A 26,713-nucleotide genomic window follows, 5' to 3' on the forward strand; every position below is an offset into this window, starting at 1 on the left:
TAAATCACACAAAACATTTTGTATTCAGTCCAACTGTTTGGAGTTTTTTTAGGTATTTGAGGGATTTACCAAAACAGATGAGGGATAGGAGGTGGGTCAAACATCCAAGGTAAAAACCATACAGAAGATGACATAAATGTGACTTTTTTTGTTGATGCTGAAATCTTAAAAGTCCATGTTTGGTTATTATCAGAAATAAGAATTGTAATGCCAGGCAGAAATGTTCACTGTGACAGCACTGATCAGAAATCCCTGAACTTATTTCTTAGTTTGAAATTTGTGTAATACTGATATTTTCTAGTAAGATCTTTGTGGTGAAACCCAGTGCAGAAAATCTGGTTTACTCATAAGTGTGAAGTTCTGTCCTGTTTAACTTTACCTAAATTATATTTGAGCTGATGCATCTTGGTTAACATCAAGTGGTTCAAGGTATGTGTTGAATGTAACAATGCTTGAATCTCAAAATAAAAAAGTAAACTTAGGTTTCAATATCTTAAATATTAAAAAATAGTTATAACTGTATAGTACAAAACTTGTTACATTTTGTTTCCAGTAAATGATGTAACAGAGCTAAACAGAGCAGGCCTAGACCTGCCTCAAGATGCTGATAATAAATGTGTTTATGATCCTCTTGCATTTTATCATTTTGACTCCCAGAACTCTGGGGAGTTTTGTTGTTTTTCAGATAGCCCAACAAACGTGTTGGGAGGTTGGGGAGGTAATTTTCTCCATTTGTCTAGAAAAACAAAGTAGATGTGCTAGTCTGCTGAAACCTTTGGTGCTTGAAATAAGCTGATAGTGTTCTAATTAAGGAGCTGTCTTTGTTGGAACATATGTTTGCTGTTGCTGCTGCAGGTTCTCTGGGAAGTGGCAGGGCTCTGAAGATAGGCTGCTGACTGTGTAACAAAGGTGGTGTCTGTACAAAGATCAGCAGCAGCTGCTTGATGCTCCTGGCAGTTTGATTGTGCTGCAGGTTACCAAGAACTGCTGTCGGATATTATCTGGCCACTGCCTGAAAACTCACTGTGCAAGTTCCTTGCTGAAAATGCCCTGTGGTATTCCCAGAAAATGGGACTGGGAAGGAGCCATTTGACAAATTTAAGTCTTGACAAAGTAGTGGGCTCTTCAGTATGTGCCTGAGGTGTTGGGGGGTGGGTTTCTGTGTCTACAAACTCAAATATGGACACTTTGGACAATGAGATCAAATTGGTTGGTTTGACTTCAATTTTTCCTTTGTTTTTCTGAGCATGAACAGTAGATGAAGTGTCAGCATTTCAGGAGGTTTTGAAGTTCAGCCTTTCAGGAAGTGCTGTGGTTTATCCTGGAGCTGCTCAGGGGCTGGGAGCTCTGGGCACAGCAGTTCCAGCTGGGAGCACTCAGCAGCTCCAGGGCTCATCCAGAGGGGCTGTGCTGGTGTTCCAGGGGCTGTGCAGACCCTCAGCAGCTCCAGGGCTCATCCAGAGGGGCTGTGCAGACCCTCAGCAGCTCCAGGGCTCATCCAGAGGGGCTGTGCAGACCCTCAGCAGCTCCAGGGCTCATCCAGAGGGGCTGTGCAGACCCTCAGCAGCTCCAGGGCTCATCCAGAGGGGCTGTGCAGACCCTCAGCAGCTCCAGGGCTCATCCAGAGGGGCTGTGCTGGTGTTCCAGGGGCTGTGCAGACCCTCAGCAGCTCCAGGGCTCTCAGCCTCCCTGGTTGCTACTTTGGCACCACTTTGCAGGTATTTTTTTTTTCCCATAAAGTAAGTGGGATTTCTGATGTCTTCTGATGTTTTCAGTTTTGTCATTATCAGTAAATTCCCTCATATTATTTTTTTTTCTATTTATTGTGCTTTCATCTATATTTTGATCACCTAACAAGATAGATACCATCTCCAGGAATGCAACTGGTACTTAAAGATTAATTGTCAGAAATTTTCAGGGAGTTAATGCAGATCCTTTGGGAAGAGGAATGTCCAAGGGTGAAAGCTGAGCATTTCCTGCTGTACCTTTGTGCTTTGTGCTGTGATACTGGCCCTGGGCTGTGCTCTCCTATCAGCTCTGAGCATTGTTGCCTTGTGTGTTCCCAAACACTTCTCAGTCTAATGGATTCAAGGTCTCCTGTGTTACTCGACTTTTCAGGCTCAGCCTTGCTTTTCTTCTTCTCCTGTACCTTCTTTTGTACAAACAGTACATATCAAAACACAGCAATTGGGAGAAATCAATGAGCTATTCAGGGCATAAATCATTGCTATCAAAACTAATGGAGCTGCTTGCACATTGATTAAAGATGGGGCATTTTGATTTTGGGGCCAGAGAATGAAGTATAGTCTATTTTGGGTGAAAAGATTAGAGGAATTCCATGTTTTAATCTCTGCTGAGTATCTTATATCTGCTATATGCATATAATATATTCTGTTGATTTTTAAGGCTTGCTGAAATGATTCTTATCTTCAGCCTGGTGCTGAAAAGCAGCTGTTTTTCATGGCATAGCTAATCTTACTCTGACAGTGCTCTGTTCATCTCTTACTGAAGATCACTGTGCTGTTTGAACACTAAATTCTTATTTCAGTGAATTAAATGTATTCTGTTTTTTAGCTGGGGCTTGGATAAAGATCTTTTACACGGTTGTAAGGAATGAATATTTTGCTTTTAGCTGATATCTGAGGCTTTGTACAGTCTGTGTAGCAGAGGCACAAAGAAGCAGATGGTTTGTTCCAATGTCTTAACTCCCCTATTTTTGTTGGGGCAGATGTGACAGCAGCTGTGGAGAGAAGGTAGTTATCAACTCAAGTCCAGCCTGCCTTCAAGAGGGGGTTACTTTTGTTGCTTCTGTTGGATTTTTCTTCTTCTTATTTTTACTTTATAAAAGCTTAATACAGTAAAAGCTTGCTTGCTTTCTCTGAGTGGTTCTAAGGCAGAGCAGGAGGAAGAAGCCCTGGTTTCTGAAGTGCTCTCTCAGGATTTGATCCTGACAGTGAAAGGCATTTTGGGTGGAACTCTTGATCCGTGTGGAGAAGCACAATTGAGATTTGCTAGAATATGGACTGGAAGCACAATGTGTTTCTCATTAGTGTTTCTCATTAGTGTTCTGAGGGCCTTGGTGCAGTGAGACATGGCAGCATGTGAGCTTCTCTGCCTGGTGCTCACATCAGGGAAATGCTTTTCAGAAGCAAAGTTACCCATAAAAGATCAGTTCTGTAAATCTCCCTTACATCAAGAGTAGAGATGCCCCAATTTGATTGGCTCTTCCTCCTTGGTTTTTAATGGTTTTACTTTTAAGGATGTCAAAAGTAGGGTTGCTAAGTGTAGCTTTCTGGAAGTTGGTAGTATTTTTTAAAAGGGTGTAGACAGGAAGCAGTTGATTCTCCTTTGACTCAGTTGACTCTTTATTAGCTGGCATATGTAGAATGAAATGGATGATTCAGCTCCTGTTGATAAAATAGCAGAGCTAAAATTTATGGAAATACAAAATGCAATAATGGGGATCTCTGCTGATTTTCTTTGCTTATGCAGGCACAGAGTCTTTCTGATTTATTTTTTGTGTTAGTATCTTTCATGTCTATTCTGCTATTTTTTGTTTCTGGGGGTTCTTTTGTGTTGTAAATAAGTGATCACATAGCCCATTTCCTCCTCTAATGTAATAAATATTGTAGTGAAGATCTTAATGTACCTGCTGATGTCACTGTGATGGTAATATCTGAACCAGCACATGATTTTTAACAAGGTGAAGATCATTCAAGACAGATGTTTCAGCAAGCAGAGCTGAGAAAAATCCCATCCAGGCTTTTTGGAAGCTACTTGTTCTCTTCCACTTTAATCCCTGACAGGGCAGCTGATCCACTTGGTGGATTTCATTGTAATCTTGAGGATTTTGGTAACAGGAGGTGCCTCTGCCAGGTTTTGCATCTCCCCATTCATTTATTTGCCAGTGCAGAGTGATCCAGTCCCATGCTGGGCTCTCCTCAGCACCTACTGGGAAATATTTGGGCAGAGCTTGAGCAGAACATCATCCTGATAGAGAAATCCATCAATCTTTGTGAGGCCTTCTGAGCATTTTTAAATCATAGAAAATGAACTGAAGACTACTTGAAAATTGGCTTACCCAGAAGTGACTTTTAAAAGACAATATTTGGATACTTAATGGGAATTCTCAAGAATTAAGTTTCTTAATAGGATTGCAATTTACTATAAGCATGTTCTTAAATCATGGATTAAAAATTTGTTTTGATACCTGAATAAACATGGTTTTAATTGACTTCCATTAAAAAGAAACAAGTATATGAATGTAGGCTTGTGAATTGTTTTCATGTGCTGTGTAATGGTTCTGTGACACTAGGACACTGTGAACTTCTCCTACAGCTGTGTGCTTCCATTTCTGGCTTCCAGGAGAAAATGTTCTTTGTATAGCTTGGATTGTGAGCTACCCCAAACCTGTAGATTCAGCTGATAGACATCAGAGATCACACATTTTATCAAAAGATAATATCCTGATACCATGCCATTACTTGGTAATATCACAGGAATACTGCAGTCTTGCTTTAATTATTAATTATTAAAGCAAGACTGCAATATTCCTGTGGTGCCCTGCTTAGGTAAACACATATTCTGGTGGCTTTGCAAGTGGAATGAAAATCTCATTAAAAAGTGGAGGTTCATGATGAAAGAGTTGATGGAAGCACTGAGAAGTGCCAGCTGAAATCAGAAACAGCTGCTCAGTTACTTCAGGGCTCTGCAGGTAGAAGCATCTAGTAATAAATGCTTAGTCATTTCTCTGTTGGTTAATTAATAGTAATAAATTCTCCTTCAGTGCTGCCTGTGTTTTGTTTGTCAGTCTGAAAGGAGATGTCAGGTACTGTGTGACAGCAAAATTGCTTGGGTTTGGATAAGGGGATACTTAAGGAAGTGACAATTTTCAGTGACTTCTTTTGATAAATGTAGCTGGAAATTTATGCATAAGCAGATTCTAAGTTTTTGTTACTCTGATTTTGGGTTTTTTTCCATTTTTTTTTAATGGTAGGATCAGGAAAGAAGACAGTCAAAAACATCACTGACTAGTTGGATACAATTGATGAGGTTATCTATAAATGTGTTCCTCTTCAGGAGTGCTAACTGCATAGAGATAAATTTGAATAAAACCTACAATATTGGCTTATTGTGATTTAATAAATACAAGTTTGTTGGAAACTTACACTAAATACCAGTAATATTTGTTCTTAAAATAAGTTAACTTTCCATGCCTGCTTCTTATCAGGAAGTGTAAAAATGCTCTTAAATGGGAATTTCTTTGAGAGGAAAACAGAAAAGAAGAGATGTAGTTAGGAAATGTTTGGGCTTGGCTCACTAAAGTACCAAGAGTTATTAATAGTCATGAACTACTTCAAAGATCTTTTAAGACCCTTCTTTTTAAAAAGTGTTATTTTAAGCATTTGGCTTTAGGCATCTCTTAAACTTGTAGTATCAGTTCTTTTAGTTTTATACAGAAATTCTCTGCTGTACCTAGAATATCGTGGGTTTTTTGTTGTTTTTTATTTTTAATAATGCACATGGCTTCCAGATGCATTTAGAAAGGATTAATGAAATGACCTGTTACAGTCCAGATTTTTATGCTTAAATATTACATCAGTATGATTCTTTTTTGAAATGTAGGTCATGGGATTAGCATCAGGAAATGTGAGTATTTTGGCAACATGGGATTTTTAGTGCAGTGGTGGTGGCAGGAGGAGACACAGCCCACTTCACATCAGAGCTGTTGATTGCACTGGTGTCCTGCCATGATCTTTGTCAAAATAGCAGCCTAAACAAGCAGACAACAATGCAAAGTGGTAAACTATCCAAAAGGTTGATTTTTTTTTCAAGTGCTTGTTAAGCAGAGGGAGGGATGACTCCTTGGAAAATGGAGGCATGAAAGCAAAAGCTGATGGGTTATGGATGGATGGGCATTTTGGTGACTTTCAGTAGGTGGTGTGTTACTGTGTGGTAACAACCTCTGGCATATTGAGGAATTTGAACATTGAAGTTTAACTTATATGGTGAATTATTCATATTCTGGAGCAGTTTTGGAGGAGACAGAAATGCACTGAGACAGTAGTTCCAATTTGGGACTTTGAATGTGAGGCTGCCTTGCTGAATTTGGGTTTTGCAAGGTCTTTCAAGGTTTCCAGATTTGTTAATACTTTGTTTCTTCCTTTAATTTTCTTAAATAAAAGTTGAATTTTGTTTTTTCTTTACAGTAGCAGCTCTTTGGTGGATGAGTTCTGGTTTTTTTTGTTATTTTTGTGGGGGTTTGGAGTCTCAAGTGCCAGATTGAAGCAGTGAGGCACTTGTGAATTGTGGTTGGAGGCTGTTCCATGTAAGTCTGTTCTGCCTGGATTTTCCTCTTGGATGTGCTGCTCTGTGTGAATGAGGATGAAGGAAGGTGACCAGAACTTTGCAAAGACCCTAAAACTGACCTTTATTCTTTAGCCAACAATTTTCCTGTGTTCTGTGCAGCAAGGAGAATATTTTTTACTCCTAGTGTGGTCTTGTAGATCCATCAAGCTGAGTAGAAAAATGCAAAGTTTCTTCAGGAGGAAAGCATTTCTAGAGTTCTTCTAATTGAAACAAAATACACAAAAGCTCTAAAACTCAACATCAGTGACTCTAGAAATGGAACCTGTCATTCCATATTGAGCTATAGGTAATAGTGAAGCTCTGATGAAATCAGGTTGTTGAGTTGCAGCTATTTTTAGCTTGTGTAATTATCATTTTACTCACACACAGTATTGAAAATGGGAATTTGTGAGCTCTCCAGCCAGCCACTGTGGCTGCTGCAAGATGAGCATTAACACTGATGGACCTGTTGCTTGTTTTGTGTGTACTTCCCACTAATATATGGAAAAAATGTCTACTGAGCACAGCTCAGCTTCAGCTGGGAACTTGGCAATTCTTCAGCACAAGAAGCAGCCAATACCTCCCACAGAAACATTCAGCTGTGCTGGCCTTGCACGACACAAGTGCTTTCAGGAAGTTTTTGCAGCAGTTGTACAAATCTCCTGTTGTCCCTAGCAGGGTGAGTTCTTTGGCAAACCTGTTAGAAAGGTGCTGCTTGAGTTTCAAAATTTGTGTGCTTGGAAATTACAGAGGTGGGAGATGCTTCCCAGAAAGGAGACTTGGAATAAAGAAGGAGTTGTATCTTTTTGCTCCAGCATATTTAGATTTGTGAATTTGTAATTATTATTTGATACTTCTCCAGGTTGTAATTCAAAGCTGCCTTTGGAGGAGCAAAGACTTGGCTTTCTGGACTCCAGTTCTGCACTCCCCAAGGAAAGTCTGAGCTGGAATTAACTCTTGGAGGGGCACATGCAGATCCTGCTAGAGCACTTAAAGATGATAGTTAGGACCAAGTCATTGCACTGAGGATGAGCTTTGTTTGGGAGTTTTTTGTTTACAGAGCAATCCTACAAGTTTAAATTTGAGACTTAATTACTGTTGCCTGGTGGCACATTGGAATTTCATGATGCTGGCAGTGATTTGGCAAGGTGGTTTAATCTCTTGGGCATCTAGCTACTGTTGTGTGATAATAATCAGCTATGCAGACTGTAAGAAATGAGTTTAATAACTTGCAATTGCTGGTTCCACAGCCATTATCTCTGCCTTGTAGGTGATATATTACAGTGCTGATGATGTTGGGTACCTGAGCAAGAGCATCTGCAGGCTAAATTAGGAACTGCCTGGCTCCATCCAGCCATCCCTGCTGGCTCAGGGCTGCAGAGCAGCAGAGTAACTTCACTTGGAATTACTGGTTTATCTTAATATAATACTGAGGTTTGCTACTAGGTTTTTGGATGGTTTGAAGATTTTTTTTTTTTGTTTTTTCTTTACCCTCCCATGAAATTATTTTAGTTTGAGTGCCTTGAATGAAACAACTCTATGTGCCAATCTTGCAGGAGGATGTGCATGTGAGACATTTTTAAGATTCACATGGTGTAATGGTCATGAAAATCAGTTTTTTCTAGTGTTAGTTGACATCCATGTTAAACTGTGTTAATAAAACCACTCAGATACCTGTGTATACATTGATGACATCCCTTACTGAACACATCTCCAGCTTCTCCATGTTCTTACAGCAGGGACAACTGCTGGGAGTCCTGGGCAAATCTCATCCAGGGTTTCAGCCAGATCCTTGGATGCCTGGCCCCAGTTGTGCATGAATTGCTGGTGTGTTTTAAATCCTGGAGTGCCTTTGCAGCAATTCAGATACTTGCCTTGGCATCTAGTCCATGTGTGTGTAAAGCAGTCTTGAGCAGGTTGGAATTAACACCCAGAATATTTCAGTTTTAAGTCTCTCACTGAATCCATAGGTCAAGAGAAAAATGTGTTTCTGTGGATAATGGCTTCTGGAGGGGGTACTGTGAGTGTGATTAATCTGCTTAGGAAGTTGATTCATTTTAGAGGGTTCTTCAGATTTCCTATGATGTTAAACTATTTCAAAATGCTTTCCAGAGTCTTCCAAGTCCTTTTCTCTTCCTTTTCTTCCCTGCTTTCTTCAGCTTCATGAAAAAAGTTGTGGTGTCTTCTGCAGAAATCTCCTTCATATGCAGACTTGTACCTGGAATATGCTGGAGTTGAGATAAATTTTTAGGCTGGGTTGTCAGCTGAGGGTAATATCTGTAAAGAAGAAAGGATATTGGGCTGGCAGCAGTTAGTGAGGGAAAGCTTTACCCAGAAATGATGACACTTTTGACATTTGGAGCTGCTTTACTCTTTTTTAGCCCCAATGGCTTTGCTGTTCTCTTGGAGCAGGAGGCTGTGGGCATGTGGGGACACTGGGAACACCAGCCCAGTGTGGGGCTGGCTCACCCCCAGGAGCTTTGGTGTGATGGTTTAACCACTTGAACCATTCTTTGAGTGCTCTGTGGAACTTTTTGTTCTCTGCTGTTTTTGAAACCCCAGTTTTTGGTGTCAAGGAGCTGCAGCTCTGGGCTCAGCAGGGCTGGCAGGGCAGCATGTGGAGCTCCTTACAAGAACTCTTTGCTGAGCCAGTGCTGTGGTGCACGGAGTGAACTGGCCTCTAATTTTCATGTTGCTTTTACCAGGCTACATTTTAGCTAAAAATGGAAGCTTGTGGCAATGCAGATCTTTTTTTCATGAGTGACTTGTCTGCTTTTGTCCTTAAATGAGCTCCATCTTTAAGGTAGAATTGAAAATACCTCCGTTGCCAAGACTGCATTCTGCAATACTTTCAGCATCCTCAAGTAGAAACTTAACCCTTTGAAAAATAAGCTCAACTTTTGTGGAAAAGTTTGCTGTTATGCTTCCTTCCTCTTCTTTCAGGCTGGTTAAAGTGGCTTTTTTTTGTTTTTGTTTTTGTTTTTCTTTTTTGCAGAAGGCATATGAAATCTGCAACACCTCTCCTGCATTAATGAGGGTGCAGCACAGGACAATAATGGTGTGTGTTTTGGCCTTTGCTATTGTGTATTCTGTGTGCTGTTAGTGTGCCAGCATAAATTTACTTGTTTACATTTCAGGTAATTCTTTCAGAATTTCATTAGATTTCATTATCTCTGTAGTGGGGACAATTTTTTTTTTTTTTCCTGTCAAGACTTCTGAAAGTTGACTGGAGTTGCTCTGTTTTCAGAACTTAAAATGGTCATGTCATGTTTTTGTGTCTGGGGGGGGTAGAGTTCAGCCTCTACGTGTGAGTTACTGTTTATGTCCCAAAATGTGTTGTTCTGGCAGTATCAAACAAAACTGCTTACACTATGATAGTTTCATAATCACAGTATTAAAATGTTTATCTATAAATGAGCTTGGGTGAGGATGATCCATGTCCTAAGTAGCTTAACCTCCATACCAGACACTGAAGTGGTTTGTAAATTCTCCAGCTAGTGGTGAACTGGAAAATCAGAAACATGCATTTTATGTGAGATTTCAGTTGAAAATGTGTGGAGTTTTAGGCTGGTTTTCTGCTTTAAGGTCATTTTGCTTCAGTACCTTCTTGCTTTGTGCTCAGAATCATCTCCCCTGTCCTGAGGGGTCCCAGGCATCACCCCCAGCCCTTGTCCTGCTGTGTGACAGAGCCACATCCAGATGTTTGGGATGTAGAAGTGGTTGTCAGTGTTTCACATCTTGGGATGAACTAAAATTTGACTTTGTGCTGCCAGAGGAAAAAACTGATGCAAAATTTCTTACATTTTTCCCCTTGCTGCAAAGGCAGTTTGTTAAAGCAGTGCAGTCCAGAGTGAGTGTGTGAGTTACTGAATGTGTCAATTCTTCCTGTACTTTCTGCTGTCATTAGTGATCTGAAGTTGTAACTCTTCTGGAAGAGCAGTGTGCTCTCACTTGAGTAGGAGGTTTATGTAACTTCTTCTGATAAAATAGATGTCATGATATTTAACTGTGCTTAGAAGGCAAATGTAGCTCAGGGACAGGATTGAGCAGAAATAATTCCAGTGTGTTGGAAATGCTGATTTTTGGGGGGGGGCTACTTTGTAGTACAGTGAAAATTGTGTGAGTGAGACTGTATTTTCTTCTTATCCTAAATTCTCTAATATTATGGACTTCTCTATCACTGGGGCAGGAGAATGATCTCAAGATTGCAAGAGGTTTTTTGGGAAAAGAAGGTCAAAATGAGCTTCTTGACACGAGCCTCCTTTGGTTGTGTTACAGTTAATAAAACTGTGCCCATTTCCTTCATGAAGGCAGGCAGCTGGTCAAATTAGCTAACAGAAATAATCTGCACTTTGATAGTAGTTTAATTTCTGTTGAATTTGTTGAGAAATTGATGCTCTTTTGTGATAATTGCATTAATTGTGGTTTTGCTGTCTTTTTTTCCAGAATTTACATGTTTGACAGCAGAAGTTGGCTTTCTACTGTAGTGAGAGAAAATGTAAGTAGAGAAAAAATGATTCTTTTTTTTTTTCTAGTCCTTGAGAAACATCCTATTTTTAAAAAGGCTTTAATTCAGATTTTTGACTGTTAATCTGTGCAAGCCTAAAGTACCTGTTTTCTCCTTTAGCATGTGTATTCTTGTGTCAACAGGAAGGATTTTAAAATGGCCAGGAAACCTGCTAAATAATAGATGTTAGTGCCTGCCTTCTGTCAGAGAGGGAACTGGCAGAGCAGAGGGAGACCACAGATGAAACTGTTTCATCTCAGTGGGGCAGGGAACTGTAATAAATAAAATGATGAGAATAGTCATTCTCTCATGAATGAAAAATTACTTCTCCACCATGTTTGACAAAAGAAGGCCAAATTTCTTTTGAGCAAAGTGGCTCTTGTCAGAATGTTCTTTTCAATGTGTCAGTATTATTTAAACAGAACCTAAAAGTTTCAGAGTTTATATTCTGTGTAATTGTAATTATTACTATTGTTCTTGAAGCTGTAAAATCTTCATTACCTTCCAGACTTTAACTTGAATGTCTGTGAGGAACATTGCTAATTGGCCAAGTATTTGCTGAATTGAATCTGATACTTGTAATTACTGGATATTTACCTGTTTTTCCAAAGGCAGGCAGCAGGCTTTATTTCTCTGCCCTTATCTCCCTCTGGATCCAAGGGGACCCTGAATTTTTTCTTCAGTGTTAGTTTATATAAATGACAAAGAGGACAACCACAAATTTATTCCACAAGCAATTCTGATCTCACTGCATTTCCCACTGAATAAAAGAAAAACAAGAAATGCATCTCTGCTCCTGAAAACAAAAAGAACTCTCATCTTTTCAAAGCCAGTGTGATGTCAGCTCACTGTAACTAACAGTGAGTTGAGGATAATTCCTTTGTCATTGTGAAAATGTCCAAGCTGTGTGCATGTTGCTGATAGGATTTGTGGTATCTGCTAGATTAGCACAGCTTCATTTAATCAGATGAACTGCACTGGGACTGTCTGCTGGGAGCTCCTTGTTAAGTTTGGGCTCTGTTTTTGCAAATGTTTTGCTTTTCATCCATGTTGGAGTGATGGGTATTGGCAGGAATGAGGTTGAGGGAACAAATGTCAGGCAGCCTGTTCATAGGAGAAAAGGGATTTGCTAAACCTCCTTAGAAAGTTACTGTGCTTGAGTAAAATATGAACAATTTAGCTCTAAACCCTCTGTGTTACCAGACTTTGCATCCACAGTGGCCTGCTGGGATTATGTTAGGTTTTGGTAGTAGTAATGTCTGCTAAAAATACCTTGTGGCAAGTAAAGTTTGACCAGCAAGGGGCAGAAATTCTAAATATTTGACTTAATGATAGCTGTGATTTCGTGTGTGGGATTTTTTCTTTTAATCTTTTAAAGATTATTCTCAGGACAGAGAGAGGATGGAAGATCCCATCTTTTTTTTTTTTTTTTTTTTTTTTTTTTTTTTTTTTTTTTTTTTTTTTTTTTTTTTTTTTTTAATAGGAATGGTGTAAGAAAATTAAATAAAGGATTCTTTAGTAAGCTCATTACTTACTAAATCCTTGGTATGTAGAATACAATTCTTCATTGCTGTTACCAGCAGAGGAATTTTAGAGAGAAATGGTATTTACCAGGGGAATATATGTTTGAATGAGTTGTGTTCAGCTCTCAACCATCAGGCTACAAAGGAATGTGAGGGTGTTAATGATACCTTGGTTTCAGGAATTGGATTTAATTGGATAAACAGTTTGAGCTGTGGAAAGGACACTGGTGATGTTACAATGAAATGAGTGAATTTGAGTTCTTCCTCAACCTTTGAATTTTTGTCACTGATTTCTGAGCAGTGAGTGAATAATTCTTATTCTTTAAATAAGAATTAGTCCACTGGGATCCTGAGTACATCTCCATTTGCAGGAAGCACATGGAGGTTCTGTGAGGCTTCCTGCAGTTTAAAAATGTAGTGCAGAGCTGTTGGACACACATAACTCTCCTGTTACACAGGAGTGTAACTCATGTTAGAGAAAAGCAAACCCTGAGCTGTTCCTTGGACATAAATGAAGTGCTAAATCCTTCAGACACAGCTGAATTGTGAAGTTTGGTCCTATGTGGAAAGGAACAAATCAGGCAGAGTCAGTTGATGGGAAATAGGAACAAAGTGACTCTTCCATGGGTGCCCTGTGAGAAGAGATGAGAGACTTGGGTCATCTGGAGGAGTGGGGAATAGTGAAGTGCACAGATTGTTATCCAGCAAGGGGAGAATTACCCACAAGGTGTCCTGGTCATCAGGATTAGGGGAAATAAGCTTAGACCAAGACACTTAAGCACTTCAGCCCCTGGAGAGGTCAGGAGGGAGCTGGGAAAGTGAATTTGTTATTCCTGAGGAGCTGCCTGCAGGGACACACTCACATATTCCACAGAAAGTGAGGTAAGCATCAGTTTGGCTCCTTCCTATTTCTGCACAACTCTGGGGATAATTAGGGGGAAAGGAGTGTGGAGCTTGAGGAGTGACTTTTTTTCCTTGAGGTTTACTTGGTTTGGAAATGCAGTAATTTCTTTCAAAAGTCCAGAAATAGGATCATCATCCACAGCAAGCTTACAGATTCTTCTAGAAACCTTCTTATAAAACAGGGTTAAATGCCTTTAGAACATGCCAGGAAATAAAAATCTATTTTATGATACTCAGTTGTGCTTGTTTGTGATGAGCAGAGATTGTTCAATATATGATCCATGTCTGTAATAGAAATAAATCTGTATAAAATCTCCCATGTATCAGAGTGAGAATAGATAAAAGCATTTCTCCCTCATACATTCTTATGACCTTACCTGATGTCCTTAGTCTTTTAAAGATACTTTTTTAAATGCAAGGCTAGCAAGCTCTGATTTAAAGTATAGCTGAAGAGGACATGGGAGGCTGGAACCCTTTTTTCCTCCCACAGATCTCATATTTCTACCATAAATTCAATTGTCTAAAATGGAGTATAAAAGAAATAGTGGAACAGCCAAGCTGATTTGCTGTTTGTCCCATAAATTTTACAGTTTCCTTCAGAGAACTCCTATATTTAATGCCCTTGGCTGCTGTAGGGTTGTCATTTCCTGAGTGAGTGAGTTCAGTCGTGTTGGCAGGAATTAGCACTTCCTGTTGATGTTGAAACAACAAAGACTACACAGAGAATGTGGAAATGTGCTTTAAACAATTCCTATGGATGCTGACAGAAAAGCAGTTCAGAGTTTGGAGTTATGCATAGGGGCCAAGTTGGAATTCTCAAAGTGGATTTATATTCAAAATGGGAACTTAGATGGATGCAAGATGGGAAAATTAACTTTCTTAATGTGACTTTTTTTTCCTAGGATAAGAGTTCATCTCCTTAGGCCTCTCCCTGTTCCATGCAAAGCAGCTTTGTTTCATTTAAATGCAAGAGAATTCTCTCTCACAGTGCACAAATTCTGCAGAAATAAGTGGCTGCTATTTTAAGGAGAACATATCTGCTCTGACTGACGTGAGATTATTCCTCCTATTGTATTTTTAAATAAAGCTGCATGTAAAATCTTCAGTAATTCCTTGTACCTGCAGCTGGAATTCTTGGTGTCCTGAGTCTTTATTGCAGTCTCATCAGAGAGTTGCTGTGACCTTGGGCAGAACACAAAAGTTTTGGAATTTCTTGCTCTGAAATAGAAATGATACCATCTCTGAATTCTTTGTCTGGAGTGGTCAGTATTTGCTTAGTAGGAAATGGTCTTATATTAACTCAGAGAATGGCAGAACTGGATATGAAGAAACAGAAAGATCTGAAAAATTGCAGTTTATTCTTAAATTAACTCCTTTCTGACAAGGGCAGTGCATTAATGTTTCACCAGGTGTGTGAGCTGCCCAGGAGCTCAGACATGCTCAGAATTCTGACAGACACCCAGCCCAGAGAATGAACTAAACATCTTGAGAAACAAAAGAGCATTCAAAAGAAAAACAGGATAATGAAACACTCAGGATGGGTTTTGTCTTAGCTGGATTTTGGGCTGAGCTGAACAAGCAATCTTAAAGGGGCTTAGAGATGACCCTGGAAGCAGAAGGGAGAAGGAAGGAGACCCAGTTTCACAGGGCCTTGAAGTTGTGTGAGTGGAAGTTTTGGGAGAGAAGCCAACTGAAATTCCTTTTCTAAGATACTGTGGGTTTCAGGGAAAAGGAAAAAATGGTAAATGATGCTATGACAAGATCTGGCATCTGTTCCTAGAGGTTTTCCAGTCTGGAATAACTACTATGGAGAGAGCTGCAGCCTAAGCCTGGTTATGGGGGATAGAAATATCCAAGGAATATTGAAGTCTAAACTATTTTGCAGCTTCTTTTAACAGTGGTATTTGTTCTACTGCTTTAATTTACCTTGACAGTATGTTCTCTGTTACTGTGACTGCATAAAAATTTGCAAGTTATCCTCATCTTTCTCCTTGGAAAGGGCTTTAAGAGGAAAACAAACCCCCACATGCTTGCAAAGATAAATAAGCTGATTAAATCTTAACAGAATAATATGTAAAGCTGCTAGCAAAGCATTTTCTTTATTTAATAGTAAAGGGTCAATTCTGGCTAATAAAAATCTTCTAAAATCCCACTATCAATGTTAATTTATAAACTCCAGGTGTTCTGTGTAGTATTTGAAATTGCAACCAGTTATCTTGTTCTGCAGTAAAAGAGAAAATTCATCAGCATATTTCTTGAGCATCTTCCATTGCTATCAAGCTGCAGAGATTTTAAAACAAAAAGTTTAGGAACAGCTGAGTTGGAGATGTGGAATGCTGGAGAAAATGCCAACAGTATCTTTCTGGTGCAGAGACTTTTAAAGATAAATTGTACATTTAATAAGAAATATCCATGTGATTGTGATTTTGGGAAATCTCACCCAATAGTTGAGCAACTCTATAGGCAGAAGCTGAGGTTGTTTCAGTGGTTGTGGTTTCATAGAGCCTCTGTCTTGCTGACTATAAAATATATATAATTTGGTACCTATGGATACTGGGGAAACAGAGGTTTAGAGGGGAGAAATGCTTGGCTGTGGTTTCTCAAACTCCTGCCCTCAAGCCAGCAAAAAAAATCCCTGTTTTTACTCTGACAACATGTTCATGTTACAATCAGCTCTGCCTCTCAGACATTTTAGCAGTTATCAAATAAAACCCTGAACATTTGTGAGTGATCTCCTTTTCTCCATCTAGCAAAACAATATTTTTCATAACCATGATGTTGTAGACAATCCTTACAGCATTTTGCAGATGTTTGTGTTGGTGTAAATCCTTTTTCTTTGCTGGGACAATTCCTTACTCTGGTCTGAAGGGCTGCAGGGAAGTTCTGACTTCATGTCTGAAATTGGTGTTACCTGCTTACTCACTCTTGAGCAACTTCAATTTATACAAAAATGAATCAGAAACACTCTAATGAAAAAATAAAAAGGAGAAAAAGTAGGAAGCCTGGAGGAGAGAAAAAAATCCAAATTCTATTTAATTTCCTGTGCCTGGAAGCAAATCACATCCATTTGTGACAACACCTTATGCTGAGGAGATTTCAGACACATTTTCACCTGTATGTCTGTTTATAAATCAATCTGCCATGTTTTTTTAAGTGTTTGAAAGGACTTAAAATTTCAAACTGATTTCTAATTTTGCTGCTTGTGACCTGTTTTTCAGATTTCTGGTTGTTTCAGAGGTGGCAGTGGAGCACACCTTTAGCACAGGAAAATGAGTGAGCTTGACCAGTTACGCCAGGAGGCCGAGCAACTGAAAAACCAAATCAGAGTATGTATTGTGCCTCAGCACAAATGAATGTGTCTTGAGGAGGACAGAAATGATGCTTTAAATGCTTCCCCAATGTCAGAGTTAATGGAGGAAGGGCAAGCACATATGACTGCTTTAGAAAAATGACTTTGTGGTTTTTTATATTGCTTAGAAAATAATAGTTACAGAAGCGATGCATAAAATTGCTGATCAAAATGAATGTTTACTAAAGTTTGTTTGAGCTAGGGCATTATTAAAGTTTAAAAAATGCTTAAAATAAGGTCAGTGATAAAGTTTGTCAGAGTTTAGTCCAGTAAGTTCTTAAAAACCTCTGAGGCTGGAGGCTGCACAGCCTCTGGACAAGCAGTTCCACTGCTTGAGTTTCTTTGTGGTGAAAGTCATGTTTCCTTTCTCCCAAAAGAAGAAGAAATTTCAAAGTTAAGTGCACAATGTGTGTTGACAGCAGGCAGTGTATTATGGTAATGCTGTTAGGATGGGTCCTCTCTGGGTGACAAGCAGAAATGTTTTCTGAACCTGGGGTTCAGGGAGCTTAATCAACTTGATAAAACAGAGAAAGAAATGTATACAACTCCATCCAATTTCTCTAATTTCTTTCTCTTGCAGGATGCTAGGAAAGCATGTGCAGATGCCACCCTGGCTCAGGTAAGAATTTCAGAGTTGAACAGGAATTAAGAAAATTTTTCTCCTTTACAAAAAGAAAATGCTGTGTAAGAAGGCGAATGCAAGTGAATCTGGTTTTGTCTCTTGTAGCATTTTTTTTTTTTTTATTTTGCCTTTGGGTGTTTTCTTCCAGAAATAAGTACATGTTTGTCCAGTTCTGAGAGCAGTGGCCTTGAGCAGTGATTTCTTTGGGTGACTCAGGGCACATTTCTGCTGCTTAATGGAAAATAATGCTCAGCCCTGGAGCTGGGAGCAATACTGTTGTTACCCTGATAATCAGAACCATAAGGCCTGCTGAGGTTAAACTGCTTCAATGTCTGCCACATTTATCTGTGCAGGAGGAGAAAATCCAGATCAAAGGTCTGAAATCCTACAAGTCTAAGAAGATATGACCTAAACAAAACAATTTCTGGGAGTGTTTGTAAATGCAATAGGCTGCTTGGGTCGTGTGATAAAGACCTACTCCTTAACATTACATAACTTGTGAGTGAGCAGTTTAAAAATCAGTCAGTATTGAGATTGTGGGAGCTGTGTATGAGATGTTACTTGTGAACAGTGAAGGGATAAACTCAGTTTGTGCCATTGTCCTGTTCCAGATCACAGCCAACATCGACCCAGTGGGGAGAATCCAGATGCGCACTAGGAGAACACTCCGGGGACACCTGGCCAAAATTTATGCAATGCACTGGGGGACTGATTCCAGGTGGGTGCAGAGCTGGGTCACTGCTCTCTGCTAAGTTGAGTGCACAGGCCTTGGGATCACGTGGGATTCATAATTCTGGGAGAACTTGGACAACCCAGAGGAGTCAGAAACTGAATGCCAGAGTTTTTCTCCATGTTTCTGTAATCCAAGTCTACATTTGATGCCAAAATCCCAGTCCTTGTCTACATTCCTGAAAAATACAGTTAGTGGTACCACATGAATTCTCAGGAACTGTGAAATTAGAGTAGGTGCCATTATCAGTTGTCCTTTTTTCCTTTTGTTCCTTTTCCTTAACCACTGATTGATTTAAAGAGAAACTAAATGGCAGTGGGATCAGCTGCTTTCATTCTCTTTTCTTTACAATGTTCATCACAAAGGTGTTCCTTGGCTGCCCACAATGATTGTGTTTCCCTCCTGTTTCCTCCCTAGGCTTCTAGTTAGTGCCTCCCAGGATGGCAAACTTATAATTTGGGACAGCTATACTACAAACAAGGTAAGGCCAGCTGCTCCATTGCTGTGTGATTCAGTTGTGAATGCATCAGGAGGAAGTGTTGCCCATCATCATTTTGGCTCTATTGCTTTCCTAGTCCTAAATCCAAATTGTGAATTCTCCAAAACAATCAAGTTGTGTATAAAGGGTGCAGCAGTGTGAAAGAGTGCACCACAAATGGAGAACAAAGAAAGAGTTCCTTCTAAAGAATGTTTTGATTTGTTTTAGTACTGCAGAAAAGTGATTCCCAGAGAGCAGGCAGTGATGAGCATCTTGCACCAGAAGGGGCAGAGATTTCAGCATAGCCAGATTAATTTGTTGTCTGCAGTGAAGTCCTGAAAGACCTGACATGTTCTAATGAGTCATCACTTCGTGGCTGCAATCACATGAGGCACTTCAGGACTACTTTTACTTTCATTTGACAGTGGTTGGTTATTTACTGATCATGGCCACTGTTACAGGGCTGGCAGCAATTCCCAGGTAGCCCCTTGTGATTTAAGCTGACAGAGCTGCTTGAGTCTCAGGCATGGAACTGGCTTTATTCTGAATAAATTTTCCTAACTTAGCTCCTCACAGCATTAAAATCAATGTTACCAGTGCTCTGAAGCAAGTGGCATCACTTTACCAAAATGTTAATATAATATGGTTGGCAAATTTAAAATAAATCCTCTCCTTTTTACCTTCATCCTCATCCTTTGACCCCAGCCTGCAAGTAAATGTCAACTAAATTACTGTGACTACTGTAGGATGGTGAAATCATCCCATGATTTCTGTATTGGTATCTTCAATTCTTACCTCAGTGCTAATTAATCCATGCAATATTCTTTTGACAGTTCCAGCACACACTGGAAGTAACACAGTGTTGTCATCAATTTGATCTTTGCCTAATGATAAAGTAAAATGGCTCCAAGTGAATATTCCAAATAGTTCCTTGGTAGAAGACTTCAAAAAATGAAGTGGTTATGGTTTTAGGACAGGGGTTGGGATTTTTTTAACTGCTCTTTGCTGCAGGATCACTGATTCCTGACTGTTGCTCTGCTTCTAATGAGATTTTTCCTTTAGAAATTCAGGCACATTGTTAATATTGCATGAAATATCACCATATGTCCAAGGGCACCAGCCCTTTCCTAAAGACTTGATGAGCAAATTTAAAGGATGAACATAACGAGTTAACAAGACAGAACAGGTTTAGCTTCCATAATTATCTAAAAAAAGTTCTTTGAGCACAGGATGACAAGGAAGCATGGGGTAGTTATTTAAATGTGAAGCTTGATTGCTTGCAGTGGGTTTCCAAAGAAGGATTTAAATGGCAGTGGAAGCAGCGATTTCCTTACTTGTTCATTCACAGCATCTAAGCCTGGAATTGGCAGTTTTGCTGACTGTGCTTGGAAGTCAATATTTTCCTGAACCTATAATAAACCAATAGTAATCAGAGCACTGAAATGAAATCATTCACTTTGGACCAAAATTGCTGATGAAACTGGATTCAGGAAAAGCAAATCTGAGGTTTTATTACGTCACTACTTGTTCTGACGAGCTTCATATGCAAGTGACCCTCAAAATAGTTTGATACTCAAACAGCTGTTTTATTCTTGCTTCTCTGCCAAAAACATGATGCCTGCCTTGAGACACAGGTGAAAAACTTCCTTTTGGTGCATCACTGAATGGAGGTTTTGCAGCTGCAGTATGTCCCTGTGTCTGTTCCAGGTGCATGCCATTCCCCTGCGCTCCTCCTGGGTCATGACTTGTGCATATGCTCCCTCTGGCAACTACGTGGCTTGTGGTGGGCTGGACAACATCTGCTCCATTTATAACTTGAAAACTCGTGAAGGGAATGTCCGTGTCAGCCGTGAGCTCGCTGGGCACACAGGTGGGTGCTGCTCAGAGTTAGCACAGTGAAGATTTAAAAAAAAAAAAAAAACTTTAAATATCATTTCCTGTTAATGATCTACTTCTTTCCTCAGGCAGGAGTTTAGCTGCAGTCTGCTTGGTTTTAAATGTTTCTAAGCATTTTTTCTGCTGTAAAATTGAACAAAAACTTACAGCTGGAAGTTGAATTTTTTGCAGGTTTTCATATTTTCTGCTGTAGTTTGAATTCTGTGCTTTGTGAAATGGAGGTGGTTGGCAGGCAGGCTCATTCTGTAATCAGAGTGGTTCCACTGATGGTTTGGCAGATGGGATTTCAGCAAAAAAGATGTTTCAAAGCATTCAGATGAAATTCTTTGATGCTGCTGTTGGGAAACATATGCAGTGTCCATGCTCAGGTCTTTGTACTGAGCAGGAGTGCAGTTAATTTTCCTCAGTGCTTGTCTGATAGAGCTGAGGTCCAGCATTTGTTGCTGCTGGATGCAGTGACACTGAGATCCACCTTCTTACAGAGTTGAGTCTGTGCAGTGCAGCCTCACTTGGGCTCCTGCCCAGCTTGGCCAGTGCATTCCACACTTCTGTCCCCTTTCCTCTGGTTGAGTTGGGGTGGTCTCTAAAGAACCAAACCACATTTAGTCCAAAAACATTGCAGATTCCTTTACAAAAATCACCTGCTGCATTTTAGACTTTTAGTATTTCTTGCTGCAGCTTCAGGAGAGGAAGGAAGCAGCTTATTAGCAAACCAATTTTCCTTTGAAGGGCAATCTCTGGCCTCATTTGTGCACCTTTTACTCTGTTTCCAGGCTACTTGTCCTGCTGTCGTTTCCTGGATGATAATCAGATCGTCACCAGCTCTGGTGACACCACTTGGTAAGTTGGGACACAGGGAGGGCTTTTCTGATCCATTCTCTGTGTCCTTCACAAACTTCATCATCACCCACAGGACTCTGGTGTTACTGCTCATATGCCACTGTTTGTAAAGTGATAATTTTGGTAATTTCAACTCTGTGAGCTTTGACTGTTGTGCCCATGTTCTGAAGAGCTTGACCTAATTCTGTGTTCTGGGAATTTTTTTCTTAATGTAACTATTTGGCTTTCAGGAATAACTGTATTAGGCTATTTATTTTCCTCAAAATTCTTCTTGTATTCAATATTTACTACTTAAAAAGTCATGTTTGGATGTTTCTAATACAGAATGTAGTTAATGTTGTTACTCAGAAGAGCTCCTAGAAAATGTTCTCCAGTGACAGTAGCTGGGTTTTTTGAGGAGAATGTAGGTGTGTATCTTCATAAATACTGGCTTCTGAACTAAAAAAGGCCTCCATCTTTTTTTCATGGGTTTTTCTATTGTATCTCTTTCTTAAAAGCTCTGCAGTTCTCCCAAGCAGCAGCACTTGCAGCAAAGGTTGTCTAATACCTGTCCTACACAATGCCAGTCTGTTTGAGTGGCTGTGCATTAGCCCACTGATTCTGAGTAGCTATGGAATATATATGGGATTGAAAGCAAAAATGATTCTCAATATGTGTTGGTTTTTAGAGAACCCAAAAAACTATAATGAAATGAGAGAGTTTGTAGAAATGATGCTCTCTGTAAGAGAATACAGCTTTTTCAAGAATTCTGTAGTAATTCTGCAGCTGTCCTTGGCATCACCTCAGTTCAGCCAAGCCTCAAGACTATCAAAGTACAGGAATCTCTTGTTTGCCTGGTTTGAACCTGCTGCTGATGGCTCTGGTTTGCTGAGAAATTACAGAAATTAAAAATCCCAACTTCCTGAGGTGTTTAGACATCTTCTTAAGGAGGTGATAGTGTTGGTTCATCCTTTTATATTTTTAATTATCACTATAGTAGTGATTTGGCTGATTTGCAACTTTAAGATCAGACATAATTCACAAAGTTACTCATCCTCTGTGACTTTATAAAAATGAGAAATGCTGGTTCAGCTTTTGCTGTAGCCTTAGCACTGCTGCTTCAAATGAAGCTGTGGTAGTACTGGATATCAGCCATGGCAGAGAACTTTGGGATGAACAGCCCTCAGTGCCAATCATCTGTTTTTTCCAGTGGTTTTCAATTTAAAACCCCCACAATGTTTTAAAATGAAGGATAGCTTTAAGTTCTTCTATGCACAATTAATCTGCAACAGTCAAATAGTTCAACCAGAAAAGTTTTTTTTTTATTGTCAGTACCAATGTCGATACAATGTTTTACTTCAGCTTACAAAAGAGCACAAACGGGTTGATTTTTACCTCTTTAATTCTTCTTTCCAGTGCTCTCTGGGACATAGAAACTGGTCAGCAGACAACCACATTTACTGGGCACACTGGAGATGTGATGAGTTTGTCCCTTGCCCCTGATGCCCGGTGTTTTGTTTCTGGTGCCTGCGATGCCTCTGCCAAACTGTGGGATGTTAGAGAAGGAATGTGCCGGCAAACCTTCACCGGCCACGAGTCCGACATCAACGCCATCTGTGTACGTAGAGCATTTTCTTTCTCTGCTCTTCACCATGATCAAAGTATTTTCAGGGTTTTTAAAAAATAAATTTGTAGAGCTGAGAGAATTACCTGAAAGTTGTGAAAGCAAAGGGGGTGTTGATTGATGAATTTCCTCACTGGGTTTACCCATATCCCAGTGTGGAGAGGTGCCAGCTCCCTGTTAGAGGGATGAAATCTGAAACCTTTGGTGTTTTCTTTTCCCCCTCCCCATGAAGTTCTTCCCCAATGGCAACGCCTTTGCCACGGGCTCGGACGATGCCACGTGCCGGCTCTTCGACCTGCGGGCTGACCAGGAGCTCATGGTTTATTCCCATGACAACATCATCTGTGGCATCACCTCTGTAGCATTTTCCAAGAGTGGCCGCCTGCTCCTAGCTGGGTATGATGACTTCAACTGCAACGTGTGGGACACGCTGAAAGCTGATAGAGCAGGTAAAGAAATGGGCTGGGATATTGCAAACTCAGGTTGGACTCGAGAATGTGTGAGTTGAGTCTCATGCACAGATCTGTCAGCACTCACTGTCTCAACTTCAGAACTCTGAAAATTCTTCAGGCTGCCCAGTGATGCACAAATCCATTGGAATCCTGCTGAAGGATGGATGCTTGAGAACAGGAAGATTGCCATTAAAAACAAGGGTTGGGGTGGAGGGATATTCTTTTTTAGATTTTATGGTTTTGTTTATGCATTAACTATTCAAAGCAATTCAACATTAATGTTGCTATTTATACACAAGAATTTTTTTCTGGGTATTAGTAACAGTAGTTGTACAGACAACCAGCAAAACAAGAGAGACTGTGGAGTTCATCTTTTGAGGAAACAAACATGAAATTCATGGTCTAAAGATCAAGAGAATTTAACCTCAGTTCTTTAAAATGAAAACTTTTGTTGGAAAAAAGGTACAAATTAGGCCGCAGATGTTTAATTACTCTCATCAGAATAGGAGATGAGAAAAAAACTCTGCATATTGAAATGTTCCAAGGCTTCAGATTGCTGAAGATTTGGCACTTCTGTATCTCCTGATATTGGCACTTCGTGTTAAACACCTTTGTGGTTGTGTGTTCAGTACAAGTATTTAAGACTTCTTGGTGCTGATTTTGTTTTACCAAATTGCAGCACTTCCTGTTGCTGGTGGGAGAATGAGGAGAGCCCTGTGAGCACTCTAATTCATGTAGAAAGATTAATTTCAAGTCCATCAAGAATATCTTGGCTCAGTGCTGTGGACTGGAAAGCTTAAACATAATTAGATTTTCTTTTTACCTCCTTGAAGCTGTTAAATTAAAGGGGATAGAGGAAAATGTTGTCTCCCTTAATTTTTCTGCTTAGTGTCTCAATTCTTTCTTTTAATGGTGCTATAATTGAATTGTATTAGATCTCCATATTGACAAATAGATTGTATGGAGGAGTCTGTCTTGTGAATGTAGTAAGAGAAAATTGGATGAAAAATGCTTTAGAGTTTGTAACATAATCCAGTTTCACTTCCTGTTTTAAAAGAAATTCTTTTACAAGTGTAAAAATTTTGTAAAATCTAACTAATCTTTATCACTATGGTGAAGAACAAAAGCTGTGCAGTGCATGTTTGTAGTGACATTGTCAGAATCTCCAGGGCTGTCACTTCACAACTCATGGGAGACCAGTATAATATGGAAGGAAAATTCTGGAGTAATGCATTTACTGAATTACCCCTTTGAGAATCAGCTCTGTCCTGAGCCTGTGCTTGTAGAACCAAAGGCATTTAAAAATTCCAGCAGTTTGTTTGTTGAGGATTTTTGACTCTAGAGCTTGGTTAATCCAAAGGTGCTGTGGTGTAACTTGAACAGACAGGGGATCACCAAAACAATGCAATTTCTTTGTTCCAATTCCTCATCTCCAGGTGTCCTTGCTGGTCACGATAACCGTGTCAGCTGCTTAGGTGTGACTGATGATGGCATGGCAGTGGCAACAGGGTCATGGGACAGCTTCCTCAAGATCTGGAACTGAACTAGGTGAGTACCCAGCTCACTCAGGCTGCTTTGAGCTCCAGAGTGCTTTTTGCCTTTTGTTACTGGGTGCTGATCATTCAGGTTAGGAAATGAGTGAGGAGCAAACCTGAGCACTTGGGCGGTTTGGATGATCATTATTTTAATTATGCACTGACATTTTTCTGGTGGCTGCTGTGCTTCCCTGTATAAATGTCCTTGGGAAAGGGGGGGATAATACCTGGATGAGTCAGTGGTGGGGACAGCAGAGTTGCCACTTGTTTGCAGTTTCTCAAAGTGCCCTTCTCACCAGATGTTTCTGTGTGCCAGAAGAGCAGCGGACTCCACGACTGGAAGAAGTTTCCAAGGGTTGAAAATTAAAAACGATAGCATATCCAATCCAACCATACTAACTTGGACCCCCATCCTCCCCAACTTCAAAGGGCAAGATCTTCTCCGTCTCCTGTTGCTGAAATGAAGAGCACAATTACCTTTCCAAGAAGAATTTCTGTGTTGTAAGCAAAATGAAATTGTGCATTCCTTTTGGGACCATTTTTTTTGTCTTGAGAATTTAAAAACAAATGAAACACTATCATAAAAAGCATGACCAGAAAATAAACTTGAGCATAATTGTGAAACAGTTAGCTTTCACTGTAGTTTCCAAGTTGAAGTTAAGGACTTTATCTCACACACTTGCAAATTTTAAAGTCATGTTTGTAGCAGGATTTTTTTCAAGTTTCCTTTTTAAATACATTTCCTTATGTATTTAATTGAGCAAAACAAGGGAGTCCTAGCCCAGAGCACCTGGGGGTTGTTAACGCTGTAAATTTAGTCCCTAATTTTTTTTATTTTTATTTTCTAGTATCACAAATAATTGTTGCACAAAACTTGGCATATATAGGATAATGTTAAGCAGTAAGGTAACCAAGCACATGCTGTAAAAGGTAATGAATGCTTGTTTAAAGAATCCTTTCACCTTTTATGGATTACAAATGCAATCCTTTGGTCCCTCCTGCCCCCCCCTTTTTCACCACACTGATTTTTTTAATCTGTTTTGGTTTGTCCACTTGGAAGGGCAGTTTATATATCCTAACACTATCCTATAAGTCTCAACAACCAGGAATCTCTGTTTTCAAAAGAGACCTATCCTACACTTGGGTATTGAGTCAATTCTTTGTGTATGAAATGATGTACAAATCAATGTTTTGAAAATAATGATCTTGAACTTTCTAAGTTAAACAGAAAAAAAAAAAAACCTTTTTTGATTGTTTGCCATATTGGGTGGGTTTACTCTTAGAATCGCATGCTGTAGAAATGCTAAAAAGTGCATATTGGACTAAGTCCTTAGATGTTTTTTCTTTGAAGAAATAACCTGTTTAAAAACTGTAACCATTGTCGCTGTATTCATTTATTGTTGCTACTCTGTGCATAAATCTATGAAGAACTCCAGTACAAAGCTATGCACGTTTTGGAGTAGCGTGATAAGTCACCTTTTTTTTTTTTTTTTTTTTTTTTTTTTTTTTTTTTTTTTTTTTTTTAAAAAGGAAAAAAAAAAAAAAAAGAAACAGCCTGTTCAAACAATCGCTGTCAAAGATTCTGGGGTGTGGGAGGAGGGAACCTAGACCATCTTCTTTATAAATCAGTTCCTCACAGCCAGTTCCTCTTGCAGGATGAGTCCTTTGCATCTGATCAGAGTCATTTTTGTAACGAGCAGGTTTTCCTGGCTTTCTTTTCAAATAAAATGTTAAAAGCAGCAGTGTTTGGACAGCAGATTGTTCTTTCCTATCTTCTCACTGTATCCAGAATTGCTCCTTCCTAGCAGCAGTAGTAGCTTTTCTCCATTTTGTTTTTTCTGCAACATTCTGTACAAAAATGTGCTGTAATTGTGCGTTAGGCCTGGATTTGGCATAAAAGATGAGTTCCCTCTTACTCTTTCATGAA

The 26,713-nt window shown here is 39.6% G+C and overlaps 1 protein-coding gene across 11 annotated transcripts in view; it reads left to right on the forward strand.

Moving 5' to 3' along the window:
• The window catches only part of GNB1 (G protein subunit beta 1), a 34,153-nt gene extending 7,871 nt beyond the window's left edge, over positions 1-26,282 (forward strand). For 4 of the 11 annotated variants that reach the window (XM_079326345.1, XM_079326351.1, XM_079326343.1 and 1 more), the window contains exons 2-12: positions 10,795-10,846; positions 16,500-16,607; positions 17,211-17,249; positions 17,864-17,970; positions 18,400-18,463; positions 20,168-20,330; positions 21,130-21,196; positions 22,592-22,793; positions 23,032-23,248; positions 24,688-24,799; positions 25,086-26,282. In XM_079326345.1, the coding sequence (XP_079182471.1) occupies positions 16,551-16,607; positions 17,211-17,249; positions 17,864-17,970; positions 18,400-18,463; positions 20,168-20,330; positions 21,130-21,196; positions 22,592-22,793; positions 23,032-23,248; positions 24,688-24,794 (1,023 nt within the window). In that variant the 5' untranslated portion in view covers positions 10,795-10,846; positions 16,500-16,550 and the 3' untranslated portion in view covers positions 24,795-24,799; positions 25,086-26,282. Of the gene's footprint in view, positions 1-9,343; positions 9,486-10,794; positions 10,847-16,499; positions 16,608-17,210; positions 17,250-17,863; positions 17,971-18,399; positions 18,464-20,167; positions 20,331-21,129; positions 21,197-22,591; positions 22,794-23,031; positions 23,249-24,687; positions 24,804-25,085 lie in introns of all 11 variants that reach the window. The other 7 variants (XM_079326350.1, XM_079326349.1, XM_079326352.1 and 4 more) reach the window with 5 other exon arrangements.
• Positions 26,283-26,713: the final 431 nt, after the last annotated feature.

Source organism: Erithacus rubecula (assembly GCF_903797595.1).
Source record: "Erithacus rubecula genome assembly, chromosome: 24".
NCBI classification, from domain to species: Eukaryota; Metazoa; Chordata; class Aves; order Passeriformes; family Muscicapidae; genus Erithacus; species Erithacus rubecula.